Source organism: Microcaecilia unicolor, chromosome 7 (genome assembly GCF_901765095.1).
Source record: "Microcaecilia unicolor chromosome 7, aMicUni1.1, whole genome shotgun sequence".
In the NCBI taxonomy this organism is placed as follows: Eukaryota; Metazoa; Chordata; class Amphibia; order Gymnophiona; family Siphonopidae; genus Microcaecilia; species Microcaecilia unicolor.
In genome coordinates this window covers 7,923,707-7,938,473 of record NC_044037.1, presented here as the reverse complement: position 1 = coordinate 7,938,473, position 14,767 = coordinate 7,923,707, and the positions used below count along the sequence as shown (strand labels likewise).

At 44.9% G+C, this 14,767-nt stretch overlaps 1 protein-coding gene across 1 annotated transcript in view; it reads right to left on the bottom strand.

The window, feature by feature from the left end:
- LOC115473702 (relaxin receptor 1-like) overlaps positions 1-14,767 on the bottom strand; it is a 106,151-nt gene that overhangs the window by 16,307 nt on the left and 75,077 nt on the right. Inside the window, exons 10-13 of the mRNA XM_030208741.1 lie at positions 11,163-11,228; positions 6,892-6,963; positions 6,744-6,815; positions 4,098-4,169 (exon numbers count right to left, since the gene is read on the bottom strand). Of these exons, the coding sequence (XP_030064601.1) occupies positions 4,098-4,169; positions 6,744-6,815; positions 6,892-6,963; positions 11,163-11,228 (282 nt within the window). The remainder of the gene's footprint in view (positions 1-4,097; positions 4,170-6,743; positions 6,816-6,891; positions 6,964-11,162; positions 11,229-14,767) is intronic.

Genomic DNA, 14,767 nt, shown 5'->3' with positions numbered 1-14,767 from the left:
CCCCAAAAAAAAAAGTTTCAGGGCCAGCTATGCCCGGAGAGAGAGAGCCCGTTGTTAAAAATTTACCAGCACACCCCTGGGTGTGTCCATTTCCACCTGCCATTGCACTGCAAAGTAGAGGACCATATCTAAATCTATGCTGAAAACCCACCTTTTCACCACTGCTTTTTTGCTCCTAACCACTACTCAATTCCCCTATCCTTGTTCCTTCTCACCCAGTACTTCCCTCGCCCTTAATTGTCTTGTCTGTCTGTATTTTTAGATTGTAAGCTCTATCGAGCAGGGACTGTCTCTCTCTGTCAGGTGTTCAGCGCTGTGTGCGTCTGGTAGCGCAATATAAATGTTAATAATAATAATATATGACAGCTGTTCACCTGTACTACCTCTGTGGGTGCTTCAGCACCCCAAAACTGAACAAACATCTTCATTGTGTCCAGGCATGGATAACATTGAGCTCAGTACCCCCAACAGTATTGATATGTTGGTTTCTTTGCTGCCACTAACTGATCACGTAACGAGGTGCTTTCTGCATCTGAGGAAGACATTGATGTAGATGGATGAAGTTAGTCAATTCCTATTTGACATGTGAGATTCGATGATGGCTCAGTCGCTCCCTCGGGCTTCACTGGGATCTGCTATAAGCCTTTATTTATTTATTTGTTGCATTTGTATCCCACATTTTCCCACCTATTTGCAGGCTCAATGTGGCTTATATTGTTCCGTCATGGCGATCGCCATTTCCGGAGTGAGAGATACAGTGGTATTACATTAGAGATCATGATTAGCATAGTAGATTAAACAGTCAGGTATAAAGAGTTTATATTCGGAGTAGGAGATAGGGTGGTATTGTGTTAAAGTTCGTTCATGGTAGGGTAGACTATGGTAGTCAAGTGTAGAGAGTTAGGTTTTATCTTTGTGAATAAAGGCAGGGTTGAACATGGGATAGAACATGGAAGAGATACGAGGGTGTGTGGACTGTCTTAGGGCTCTGTGCTCTCCCTTTCCTCACACCCTTCCCGGTTACTCAGTAGATGAGAAAGGACACTCTGGACATGGGACGATTAATTTGAGGAGAGGAGAATTTTACACTTCAAGCTTCTATCTAGAACACTGTCAGCTTCTCTGGCAGGGCTGGTAGAGGACCTCAGGGCTTGCCTGATGGTTATTCCTTCACCTGGAGCAGGGCTCTGTGTGAGCTGAACTGGGAGGTAGAGAGCTGCATGGGAGCTGGGACAGCAGGGATCACCTTCTTGTCCGAAGGGATCCCGCTGGGATGGACCGGGATCCACGGGGATCCTGTGGGGATGGACCTAGGTCCCATGGAGTTCCCACGGAACCACACAATTGAACCGACCTAGGCTTTCCCTCCCCTCACATACCTGAAGTCACCCAGGTGGTCTAGTGGTTTCCTTTGGAGCAGGAAATATCCCCACTCTTTCTTACCCGCTGCCGCTGATCCATCTCGCTGCCACCGCTTGTTTAAAATGGCTGCCAAGACTTCAAGCGGCGGCCTTACGAGACTTCAGTCTCGTAACCACTTGTAACCACTCGCCTCCACCTACCCTCCTCTCCTCCTTCCTGTACACATTAATTGATTTGATTGCTTTATTTTTTTTTTTGTCTATTAGATTGTAAGCTCTTTGAGCAGGGACTGTCTTTCTTCTATGTTTGTGCAGCGCTGCGTACGCCTTGTAGCGCTATAGAAATGCTAAATAGTAGTAGTAGTAGTAGTAGTAGTCTTTTGGCAGCCATTTTAAACAAGCGGCATTAGTGAGATAGATATAAGATTGAATGTCAGTAAGCACTTGCTTATTCCATCGGAAGCGCAATTTGCCAATTGTATTTGATAGCCCTTTGCATATTCATGAATATGACGTAAGCTTCAGATTTGATGTAAACCTTTTTTTTATGGCACAGTGTTCCATTTTTGTTTGAAATTTCCTTATACCGTCGTGTTTTTTGGTCAATCGGCAAGACTATTTGGTTTTTATAGTTTTTTTTTGAGTATTTGAATTGGCTTTCGATCGGATTTATTTATTTATATATTTAAATGTGACACACACACCCCCCCCCCCCCCACGTCTTCAGGCACAATGTAGTTTCTTAAAAGTATTTTTATATATATATATTTTTTTTTTCTAAGGTAGGTTTTTAAGTATTTGTTACTCTGTAGTGGTTTTTGTGTCATGAAAGCAATAGGATACATTTTTTAGACATATGATTAGTTTACCGGTACATTCTTTGACCTTTGGCATTTAAACAAGTATAAAGGAACGTTGTCTCTTTGACTCAGTTTTTTTCCAGCACTTGATGTATGCGATCATTAGATACCCGTCCTCAGAGCGCAGTGAGTTGTTGCTTTCATTTCTAGTCCTTCTCACGAGAGGGTGTATGAGTTGTGCATTACTTTTTCTACTTTGTTTTTAGCGTATAGACTCTGGAGGAAGGCATTCCGCTGGTTTTTTGCTCCGCTTTTGGCTTTGTCTGGAATACAGTGAGTGACTTATTTTATTTCATTTATTATATTTTTTATTCAAGAATGAGTCATTAGCTTTAGGTTTTTCTAATGAAATCAATATATATCAAAGTCAGACAGTCGTCCAACATATATGGCTATATTTGTTTCAGTGCACTCTGTGGTATTGTAGCTGCAGTCATTAGCTCTTTCTAATGCTCGTCATTATGGTATTCAAACGTCTTTCCTTCCAAGTATCTTATTTATTTATTTATATTTTTATTCAATTAATATATGTTTATTTATTTGGTGCATTTATACCCCACATTTTCCCACTTGAGCAGGCACAATGTGGCTTACATTAAATCAAGAGGATACAATACAATACAATACATTGATGGCACAGAATCTGAATGTGACAGGAGGGGAAGGTTCATGAGAGGACACAGGGTGAATGTCAGGGGTGAAGAGCCAACAAGCCAGAGAGGTTAAACATTGGAGTTGCCAGTGGAATAAGCCTTGTCCAATAAGAATGTTTTTAAGGACTTCTTGAACAGTTGGTGGTCGATGAGCTCTTCAAGTGGTTTTAGCAGAACATTCCAGGATTATAAATGATTATGATTATGTGTATATTTTTATGCAATATTATGTTTTTTATAGATGTTTTTAATTTGGTTTATGATCATTTTTTAATTTGATTTATTATTTAACATAGTAACATATACATAGTAGATGACGGCAGAAAAAGACCTGCATGGTCCATCCAGTCTGCCCAAGACAAACTCATATGTGTATACCTTACCTTGAATTTGTACCTGTCCTTTTCAGGGCACAGACCATATAAGTCTGCCCAGCAGTATTTCCCGCCTCCCAACCACCAGTCCCGCCTCCCAGCACCGGCTCTGGTACAGACCGTATAAGTCTGCCCTCCACTATCCTCGCCTCCCAACCACCAACCCCTCTTCCCCCCCACCTGCTCCGCCACCCAATTTCAGCTAAGCTTCTGAGGATCCATTTGTTATTTTTAGAGCCCCTGACGCAGCCCTTGAGGGCGAAACACAGTCTGTGTCGGGCAATTATCTTATAATAAAGTTGTCAACCATACCATTGATTGATCTCTTCCGCAAATCTCTACTGGGGGAGGGGAGCAGGAAAGTGGCACTAGAGCACAGAGAAGCCAGAAGAGTTTGCTCTGCCATGTGCTTAAATTTATTTGGTCTCCGTGTTATGTTCCCCTGCAGGGAAACCTGGATTGCAAAAACTAGATCTGCTCCTAAACTGAATACATTACTCGGTTTTCTTAATTTAAAGGGTTCTGACACCTGGAGACCTCGACTCTTAACTGTTTGAAACCTCCATTAGCCTCCAATTCCTTGGTAACCACTAGAGGGAGACCATGACATCCAAAAGGATTGCAAGCTTTATGATAAATTATTGGTCTTTTTCCGAGGCTTTTTAATCCAAACTGCCTCCCTGTTTTCTGTTGAAATCTATTCGCCCTCTCTTATTTCATCTCTCTCCCTGCCCTGTTTTCATTGCTCTATCTTCGCTCCATCACCCCTTTTTTCCCTCTCCATCTCTCTCTCTTTCTTTTCTCTTCTCTGCCCCTATGGCAAGTTCAGGACTGAGATTATACACTTACAAGGAATGGAGGTGGGTCAGGCTGTCAAACTGGTTCTCGTAGATCTGCTTCAGAGGATTGAAGGAGATGTTTCTGTGCAAAGACAGAGGGCTTGTTAGTGAATCTTATAAGAACATAAGAGTAGCCCTACTGGGTCAGACCAACGGTCCATCTAGCCCAGTATCCTGTTTTCCAAACAGTGGCCAAACCAGGTCACAAGTACCTGGCAGAAACCCAAATCGTGGCAACATTCCATGTAGAACCCCAAAGAGTAGCAAGATTCCGGAATCCTAAAGAGTAGCAACACTTTCAACACTGCCCCTCCCCCGATATTCAGCTGGTAGTGGGCAGCACTCTGACTACCCCCCTGCCACTGTTAAATTGGGATATTCAAAGCCGAGTCATTTCCAGTGACCAGCATTGAATATCCAATATTTGTTTGACTGTTAAACACTTAACTGCTTAAGCCGATAGGCAATGGCTGACCGGTTAAGTTATAGCGGTTAAAGATAGGACAGACATTTATACAGTCCAGCGGTGTACCGAAGGCGGGGCGGTGGGGGTGGTCTGCCCCGGGTGCAAGCTGCGGGGGGGGGGGGGGGGGGGGGGGGGGGGTGCAGTTAGCAGCTGCACAGATGTTGGCTCCATGGGTTCCCTGCTCACTCTGATATTACTTCCTGTTCCAGGGCAGAGGGAGTAGGAAATCTGCTGAGCAGACAGCCTTGTGGCTGCTCCCAGCACCCGGGTGTGTGTGTTTTGAGCGATGCACCTGGGGGGGTGGGGATGATGCTGCTGCACATGGGGGGGGGGGGGGTGCACAGCGGCGATCTGCCCTGGGTGGCAGCCAACCAAGGAACACCACTGATACAGTCCAATTTAACCGCTAATCTTACTTGGTCTGGCGCTGAATATCCACGCATAACCGGGCAAGTCACATGACATAGCTGGTTTAGTGGTAGCCACTAAATGCAAATTTTCTGACTGGTTAAATAGCGCAGAATTTCAGGGGGGGGGGGGCGGGGAGGCATATGTTCAGAAGTATGCCTGAAAAATGAAGTGGGACTTTTCTCAAAAGACCTGAGTTTCAAACCAGTCTGCCATGCTTCTTCTGCAGAAAGGTTTGTTTCTGTGGGTTTCTTCCCAGTGGTGTAGCCAAACCTAGTATTTTGGAAGGGCCCAGAGCTAACTTAAATGGGCCCTTCCATGGCACCGCATGGCACTCCATAGCCCCCCCCGCCCCCCGAAATCAAAATAGATTTTTTTCACCTACCCCATATCAACATCTCTCCTCCACCACAGCGTTCCAGCATCTGACTGTCCATCGCTGAATCCCATCCCTCCCTGGTGTACTTTACAGGCAACCCCAGCACCTACAGTGATTCAATCAGGGGCGTAGACAGACTTTGGCGGGAGGGGGTCCAAAGCCCGAGCTGAGGGGGGCACATTTTAGCCCCCCAGACACCGCCAAACCCCCCCCCCCCAGCACCACCGCCCCTCCTCTGTCCCTTTTGACCCCCCTCCCACTGCCGCCGCCCCTCCTCCATCACCGCCAGCTACCTTTGCTGGTGGGGGTCCCCAACCCCTGCCAACCGAAGTCCCCTTCAGTGCCGGTGTCCGAGTCTGGCACGCTCACTGATCTGGCTTCTGTTTCCGTGAGTCCTGACGTCCTGCAAAGGAGGGTCAGTGTGCACAGGACAGGAGGAGGAAGAAGAGCAGGGCAGGAACGTGGCTGCGCCGGAGACGGGCGACGCTGAAGAAGGCTTCGGCTGGCGGGGGTTGGGGTCCCCCGCTAGCCAAACCAGGGGCCTGGACATAATTTGCGGGGGCCCAGGCCTCCTTGTCCCCCCTTAGCTACGCCCCTGGGTTAGGGTGGTCTTGGGTATGGAGTTCCACCATTTGGCACCCAGATAGCTAAATCCCACACTGCTTTAGGATGTAAGTTTAAAACCAGGACTGACCCAAAAGTCTCCCTCCTGGAACAAGGTAACTTGGCAGCTCTGATATAGGGTTACCATATTTTGTCCCCCAAAAAGGAGGACACATGTCCCGCCCCCACCACACACCCCACCCGCCCCCTGTCACGCCCTCGCCCCACCCCTGCCACATTTTCCCCTCCCCCCTGTCACACACCCCGTCACCCCCTCCCCTTACCTTACTACTGCCCTGGTGGTCTAGTGACCTCTTCCACCTTCAGGAGCAGGAAAGAGCCCCCTCTTTCCTGCCCGGAGCGCTGCCCGGCATGCATCCTTCCTGTTCCTGATTTCGGCGCCGATTCAAAATGGCCACCAAGAGTTGAAGTCTCGCAAGGTCACTTCAACTCTCGGTGGCCATTTTGAATTGGCGCCGAGATCACCAACAGGAAGGATGCATGCAGGGCAGCGCTCCGGGCAGGAAAGAGGGGGCTCTTTCCTGCCCTGAAGGTGGAAGAGGTCACTAGACCACCAGGGCAGTAGTAAGTAAGGGGAGGGGAGGCTAGCAATCTGCCCATTTGTCCAGAAATCCGGACAAACGGGCAGATTGGCAAAACCCAACCGGTTGCCCGGACATGTCCTCAAAAAGAGGACATGTCCGGGTAAATCTGGACATATGGTAACCCTACTCTGATACTTCAAGCAATCTGGCAGTTGAGAAACCGTACTGCCTCACCACTGTTCCCAGTACACTTACAGCATCTGGAGCTCCTGGAGCTGGCTGAACAGAAGTGGATGGAGCCTCTGCAGTTGGTTGGCTGATATGTCTCTGCAAGAAGAAGCAGGAAGGATTAAACCAAGGCAACTCATCACAGAACACAACCACGGTTAGGATGAAGACTCACAGATCCACAAGCTTGGTCAGCATTGACAGCGCCCCCTGCTGGATTTTCCTTATCTTGTTTCCATGCAGAATCCTGAGAGAGGAGAGACAGACATAAGCTGGAGCCTCTACATATGAAAGACAAGTGGTTACTGTTAACAGGAAGAAGGTTTGAGGCACAGGCAGAGATTTGGGGTGGGCATGGGAGGCAGCACTCACACCCACCCACCCCCCAATGTTGCAGGTGCTAATGCTGAATTGGTTCCCCTCCCCTTACTTGCCAGTATGGACCACTTGAATGGTTTGGTCTGCTTGCTGAGACATGTAGCTATCATTTTGTGTGACTGCTGTGTGATTGATTTCCTGTCCTGATTTGGCATTCCTTTCTAGATCTCTTGTGGAGGAGTAGCCTAGTTGTTAGTGCAGTGGACTTTGATCCTAGGGAACTGAGTTTGATTCCCACTGCAACTCCGGGCAAGTCACTTAACCCTCCATTGCCCCTGGTACAAAATAAGTACCTGAATATATGTAAAGTGCTTTGATTGTAGTTGCAAAAACCACAGAAAGGCAGTATTTCAAGTCCCAGTTCCCGTTCCCTTATTTGAGATTCTACATGGAATGTTGCTACTATTGAGATTCTGTTGCTACTATTGGAGATTCTACATGGAATGTTGCTACTATTAAGATTCTGTTGCTACTATTGGAGATTCTACATGGAATGTTGCTACTATTGGAGATTCTAGATGGAATGTTGCTACTGAGATTCTGTTGCTACTATTTGAGATTCTAGATGGAATGTTGCTACTATTATTATTATTTGCTGCATTTGTATCCCACACTTTCCCACCTATTTGCAGGCTCAATGTGGCTTATATTGAGATTCTGTTGCTACTATTGGAGATTCTAGATGGAATGTTGCTACTATTGAGATTCTGTTGCTACTATTGGAGATTCTACATGGAATGTGCTACTATTAAGATTCTGTTGCTACTATTGGAGATTCTACATGGAATGTTGCTACTATTGGAGATTCTAGATGGAATGTTGCTACTATTGAGATTCTGTTGCTACTATTTGAGATTCTAGATGGAATGTTGCTACTATTATTATTATTTGCTGCATTTGTATCCCACACTTTCCCACCTATTTGCAGGCTCAATGTGGCTTATATTGAGATTCTGTTGCTACTATTGGAGATTCTAGATGGAATGTTGCTACTATTGAGATTCTGTTGCTACTATTGGAGATTCTACATGGAATGTTGCTACTATTAAGATTCTGTTGCTACTATTGGAGATTCTACATGGAATGTTGCTACTATTGGAGATTCTAGATGGAATGTTGCTACTATTGAGATTCTGTTGCTACTATTTGAGATTCTAGATGGAATGTTGCTACTATTATTATTATTTGCTGCATTTGTATCCCACACTTTCCCACCTATTTGCAGGCTCAATGTGGCTTATATTGAGATTCTGTTGCTACTATTGGAGATTCTAGATGGAATGTTGCTACTATTGAGATTCTGTTGCTACTATTTGAGATTCTACATGGAATGTTGCTATTCCACTAGCAACATTCCATGTAGAAGCCTGCCCTTGCAGATCAGCAACGCGGCCATACAGGCTTCTGTTTCTGTGAGTCTGACGGCGCCGAGATCAGGAACAGGAAACATGCATGCAGGGCAGCACTCCGGGCAGGAAAGAGGGGGCTCTTTCCTGCCCCAAAGAGGTCACTAGACCACCAGGGGAGTAGTAAGGTAAGGGGAGGGGGGGGGGGGTGACGGGGTGTGTGACAGGGGGGAGGGGAAATGTGAAAGGGGCGGAGCAGGGTGTGTGGTGGGGCGGGGTATATGTCCTCCTTTTTGGGGGACAAAATATGGTAACCCTAGGCAGAAGTGGCTCTCGGTGGGCTGCTTCCTGTGAAGCCCTGGAACGGGGCTCATCTCTAAATGCTTGTTGCTTTCAGATGGTGGGAAGAGGGGCGGGAGTGTGGGATCCAGAACTTAACAATCTCTTTAAACAAAACCATTCAGGCAGTTGGCTTTCATCAGGAATGTGTTTTCTCACTACAGTCTTGTTCATGTCATGGAAAAATTTGAAAGCAGGGGAAAACGAAGCCATAGGGAAGGCAAAGTCTCTAAATGAAGTATAGGCAGTCCTGCTCCCTGTTAATCAGGCTGACAGCTTTATGAGGAGATGAAACAGGCTCCCTCCACCACAGAGGTTCAGCCAAATTTCTCCGCCACTCTCTGTGTATGCAGGTGGGGGAGGGACCAAGAACTAAAGAGACGGGCAAAATTGTTCATTTCTTGCCTTGTAAATAATTTGGAGAGAATGCACAGGTTTTGTAAAACCTTCCAGCAGAGAATTTAAAGCCAAAGAATTCACATTCTCTGGTGAAAAGGGATTTTGCAAAACCTTACACTGCACCGTTGGATTGAACTGTGCCTCTAGTGACTGGTCAGGGCACAGGAGGCAAAGTGCAGCAGCACACAACTCACACGCAGGGCTGCAGGGCCCCTGCCAGTCTGCCAAAAAAGGACTTTTGGTGGTGATATAAAGGTGCACACTAGGGGGCAGCAGAGTTAGCACATTTATCTGCGTTCTGCACAGCTGCTAATCCAATCTAGTCTCAGCTTCCCATCAATCCGGGCCTTTCCTTTACAGTCCAGGTTCTATTAACCGTCACATCTATTTATCTGTACCTGTAAATGAAACCCTGCATTAAAGCTAGCCAGAACATGGACTCCAGCACTGCGACTTGGGCTGCTCTACTCAGGCTAACTGGAACATGGCAGAAAGCTCTGGAAGTTTGCCAGCGCTCTAGTCAATGGTACGGACTGCTATCCTGCTTGTCTTCAGAGAAATGGTAAAACATACACCTTACGATGTGTTTATTGCCACTGTAAACAGCACAGTTAGGAGAAAAGCGAGGTCTAGTGATTAGAAGTGGCTGAAATCCCACTTCTCCCACCAACACTCCTTGTTAGTCAGGTAAATCAATTTATCTCACACATAGAAGCTCTTTGGGGTAGGGACTTATTGTACCTGAATTTGAATAATGCTCTAAAGTACCCTCACCATCCTATGGGACGGTGGACTACAATATAACCAGTGTATTACAGAGATCGACTATACAGACCGGTAGTACTGCTCAATCAAAACATTCAGTGCTCAGGGCTTCAATACAGAAAAACGTATGCTATTATGAAACTCTACCTAGTCATGTTACTCTAAAGTTTATTCCAATTAATCTAAATGCATTTACAGTGCTTTTCTTTTGAACCTTTATTCAAATTTTATTCTGCTATATTCTAACCTTTGTGCATAATTTTTATATTTGAATTATTTCCATTTTCATTCTTGTTTATGTTTCATTATTGTAAATAAATCTTTCCTTGTTATTGTCAGTAACATGTAATTTAGGAGCTTATCAGTATATATTTAGGGGGTTAGAGAATGAGGTCTGCTGAATAGGAGTCATGGGTTTCAACATTATTGCAACATTAAGGAATCTTTCACGTGCTCATCTTCCAATGTGGTATATATTATTCAGTGTAAAATGCAATGAAGGCTGCTATATTGGAAAAACAAGTCAGATGCTAAAGAAGAGATTTAATTTACATAGACACCATATGAAAAATGCTAGTACCAATCAGGATGTCACCTCTGTGGAGCAGCACTTTACAAACCTAGAACATTACCACTGATTTCATGGTAAGAATCCATAAAGGGAACTTTAAAACAATACAGGAACGTAAGACCTTTGAAGTCAGAATGATTAAATATTTTGACACCCACCAGACAGGATTTAACAAAGATCTATTACAAACCATAAAATGGTACTGCTTTGTCACCCTCCGGTCTCCATGCATTATCTCCCTGTCTCTCATACACCCCACTCTTCCTGTCTCTCACCTAACCCACCCTCATCCTGTTAGACTGTCACTGGAAGGCTTTGATGTTTCACTTATATATACTGTCATCTACCAACATTTGCTTATTTCCGATCTGACGAAGAAGGGCAACCTTCGAAAGCTAATCAAGAAATGTATTAAGTTATGTCCAATAAAAAAGGTATCATCTTATTTTCTTTTCCATGTTTTATTTTGTTTGATTTCTATTGATTTACATTATTGCAGAGTGTGATCCAGGTATATGTACTGTTCTCTGTGATTGTCATTACACATCAATCTCTTCTCTGCTCTTACTGGACGTAGGTTCTGCATTATTTCTGTGTAGGCGAGTGGGCTGGCATGAACATGGGTTGGGGGGTGGGGAGCATACTCACAGCACTGTAATGCACTGCTGGAACACTGATCTCCTGACTGTCTTTATCCGGTTCCCCTCCAGGTCCCTGCAGTCAGAGGAATGAAATGTGATCAGTTTCAGGGGACTCTCAGATCAATTCCCTCCATCTTTGGCTTCACAGTAACTCTTTGCTGCTCCTAGAATGGATCAGGGTTTATGCATGTGGCCCCGAGAGCAAACGACAACTTCAGCTACAGTCTCAGAGACCAGAGACCAGGTTTGTCCAAGTTCAGTCCTTGAGGACTGCAACCAGGCCAGGTTTTCAGGATATCCCTAATGAATATGCATGGCAGGGGTGTAGCCAGACAACAGATTTTGGGTGGGCCTAGACAAGAATTGGGTGGGAAAATGCTTCTTTCCACCTTGGCAGCAGGAACGCACTGAAAACTGAGCATGCGCAGGTGCCGGTGTTGTGGAGAGTAGCGTTTTCGTTACCATCAGGGGGAAATCTTCAGCTGGTGGAGCTTGGGATTCCTACCAGTTACCACTAAACATGTGCTACTGTTGGGTGGGCCTGAGCCATAAATGGGTGGGCCCTGGCCCACCCAAGCCCACCTGTGGCTACGCCACTGATGCATGGGATCGGAGGTAGTGTTCTATTGTGGATTAAAAAAACAGGCTAAAAGATAGAAAACTGTGTAGGGTTATGTTTAAATCTGTTTTATTGATGGAATGACATCAGATACAACAATTGAAATCACGATATAACATTCGTTAAACATGTAGCTCCATACAATTTTCCCCCCGACCCTTCCCTGTACCCCATTCCCATTCCAACCCCAACTTTATGCAATAACTCCAACAAGTGTTTACCAATATTAAACCTCCAACCTGCTTATTCCTTTATATAGCATAAGGTCACCCCCATAAAAACTGTGTAGGGTTAAATGGTCAGTATTCTCAATGGAGAAGGGTATATAGTGGGGTTCCCCAGGGGTCTGTGCTGGGACCATTGCTTTTTTAACGTATTTATACATGATCTAGTGATGGGAATAATTAGTAATTAAATTTGTTGACGACGCAAAGTTATTCAAAGTTGTTAAATTGTAAGAAAATTGTGAACACTTGCACTATATCGTACTGTTTTGGGATCTTGCCGGGTACTTGTAACCTGGATCGGCCACTGTTGGAAACAGGATGCTGGACTTGACGGACCTTCGATCTGTCCCAGTATGGCAGCGCTTATGTTCTTATGAGAAGGAGTTCGCTATGCATATTCTGAAAACCTGGTATGCTTGCAGCCCTCGAGGACTGCACTTGGACAAGCCTGTTTCAGCAGTCCCGTAAGGTGAAAGGTGTCACTCTCGGCGTCACTTATGCTATAAGACTGTCACTACGCACGGGTTTGGCTAAGAATTCTGTGAGATAAGTTGAATCAAATTATGGCACAAAGCACCATGTGCAAATAGTAGAATCACTGACGTCAGCACCATGTTATTAAAAAGCAGGTCCAAATGTTACGTCTGTAATAAACAGTTGTTCTATTTACTGCAGGGGTGAGAAAACAAGGCGGCAAACGTTCCACCAAATCCAATGTGGAAGATAAAAGGGAACGGCAGATGTGTTAAAAGATAAACAGTCTTGATTTAAAATCCAAACACTCCCAGATGAAGGAGCATTACATAAGTACATAAGTATTGCCATACTGGGAAAGACCAAAGGTCCATCGAGCCCAGCATCCTGTTTCCAACAGTGGCCAATCCAGGTCACAAATACCTGGCAAGATCCCCAAAGAGTAGCAACATTCCATATAGAACCCCAAAGAGTAGCAAGATTCTGGAATCCTAAAGAGTGACAAGATTCCATGTAGAACCCCAAAGAACAGCAAGATTATGGAATTCTAAAGAATAACAAGGTTCCATGCAGAATTTCAAAGAGTAGCAACATTCCATTCAGAATCCCAAGTACATAAGTGTTGCCATACTGGGCAAGACCAAAGGTCCATCGAGCCCAGCATCCTGTTTCCAACAGTGGCCAATCCAGGTCACAAGTACCTGGCAGAAACCCAAAGAGTAGCAACATTCCATATAGAACCCCAAAGAGTAGAAAAATTCTAGAATTCTAAAGAATAACAAGTTTCCATGCAGAATTTCAAAGTGTAGCAACATTCCATGTAGAACCCCAAAGAGTAACAAGATTCCATTCAGAATCCTAAGTACATAAGTGTTGCCATACTGGGACAGACCAAAGGTCCATCAAGCCCAGCATCCTGTTTCCAACAGTGGTCATCCAGGTCACAAATACCTGGCAGAAACCCAAACAATAGCAACATTCCATGTAGAACCCCAAAGAGTAGCAAGATTCTAGAATTCTAAAGAATAACAAGATTCCATGCAGAATTTCAAAGTGTAACAACATTCCATTCAGAATCCCAAGTACATAAGTGTTGCCACACTGGGATAGACCAAAGGTCCATCAAGCCCAGCATCCTGTTTCCAACAGTGGCCAATCCAGGTCACAAATACCCGGCAAGATCCCAGAAAAGTACAAAACATTTTATCCTGCTTATCCCAGAAATAGTGGATTTTCCCCGTCCATTTAATAACGGTCTATGGACTTTTCCTTTAGGAAGCCGTCCAAACCTTTTTTAAACTCCGCTAAGCTAACCGCCTTTACCACATTCTCTGGCAACGAATTCCAGAGTTTAATTATACGTTGAGTGAAGAAATATTTCTCCGATTCGTTTTAAATTTACTACATTGTCGTTTCATCGCATGCCCCCTAGTCCTAGTATTTTTGGAAAGCGTGAACAGACGTTTCACATCTACCCGTTCAACTCCACTCATTATTTTCTAGACCTCTATCATATCTCCCCTCAGCCGGCTTTTCTCCAAGCTGAAGAGCCCTAGCCGCTTTAGCCTTTCCTCAGAAGGAAGTCGTCCCATCCCCTTTATAATTTTCGATGCCCTTCTCTGTACCTTTTCTAATTCCATTATATCTTTTTTGAGATACGGCGACCAGAATTGAACACAATATTCGAGGTGCGGTCGCACCATGGAGCGATACAAAGGCAGTATAACATCCTCATTGCTTTTAAGCTTGTTATCGGACCAGACGTGGTGAAGTTTGTAATTTTCCACCAGCTTGTAAATAAGGGGTCCTTTTACAAAGGCGCATTAGCGTTTTTAGCGCACGCTAAAAATAAGTGTGGGCTAAATGCTAGAAATGCCCATATATTCCAGTGATTTCAACATCTGTGCCTGACATGGCTATGTTTCGCCTTGTAATGGCTGCATCAGGGGTAAGGGTTTTTTTTTTTTTTTTTACAAAGGCGTGCTAGCGTTTTTAGCATGTGCTAAACACTAGAGGGACCTATTATTAAACTGTTGCCCAAATGGCCAGCTTTCCTAATTTCTGTAAACATTTCTTCATCTGTCTGTTTGTTCTGTCCTGGTGGATGGTAGTACAGCCCTACCAGTATTCTCTTTGTTTTTTTTTTGTTACATTTGTATCCCGCACTTTCCCACTCATGGCAGGCTCAATGCAGCGGGCAATGGAGGGTTAAGTGACTTGCCCAGAGTCACAAGGAGCTGCCTGTGCCAGGAATTCAACTCTTTTTTTCCTCAGTTCCCCAGGACCAAAGTC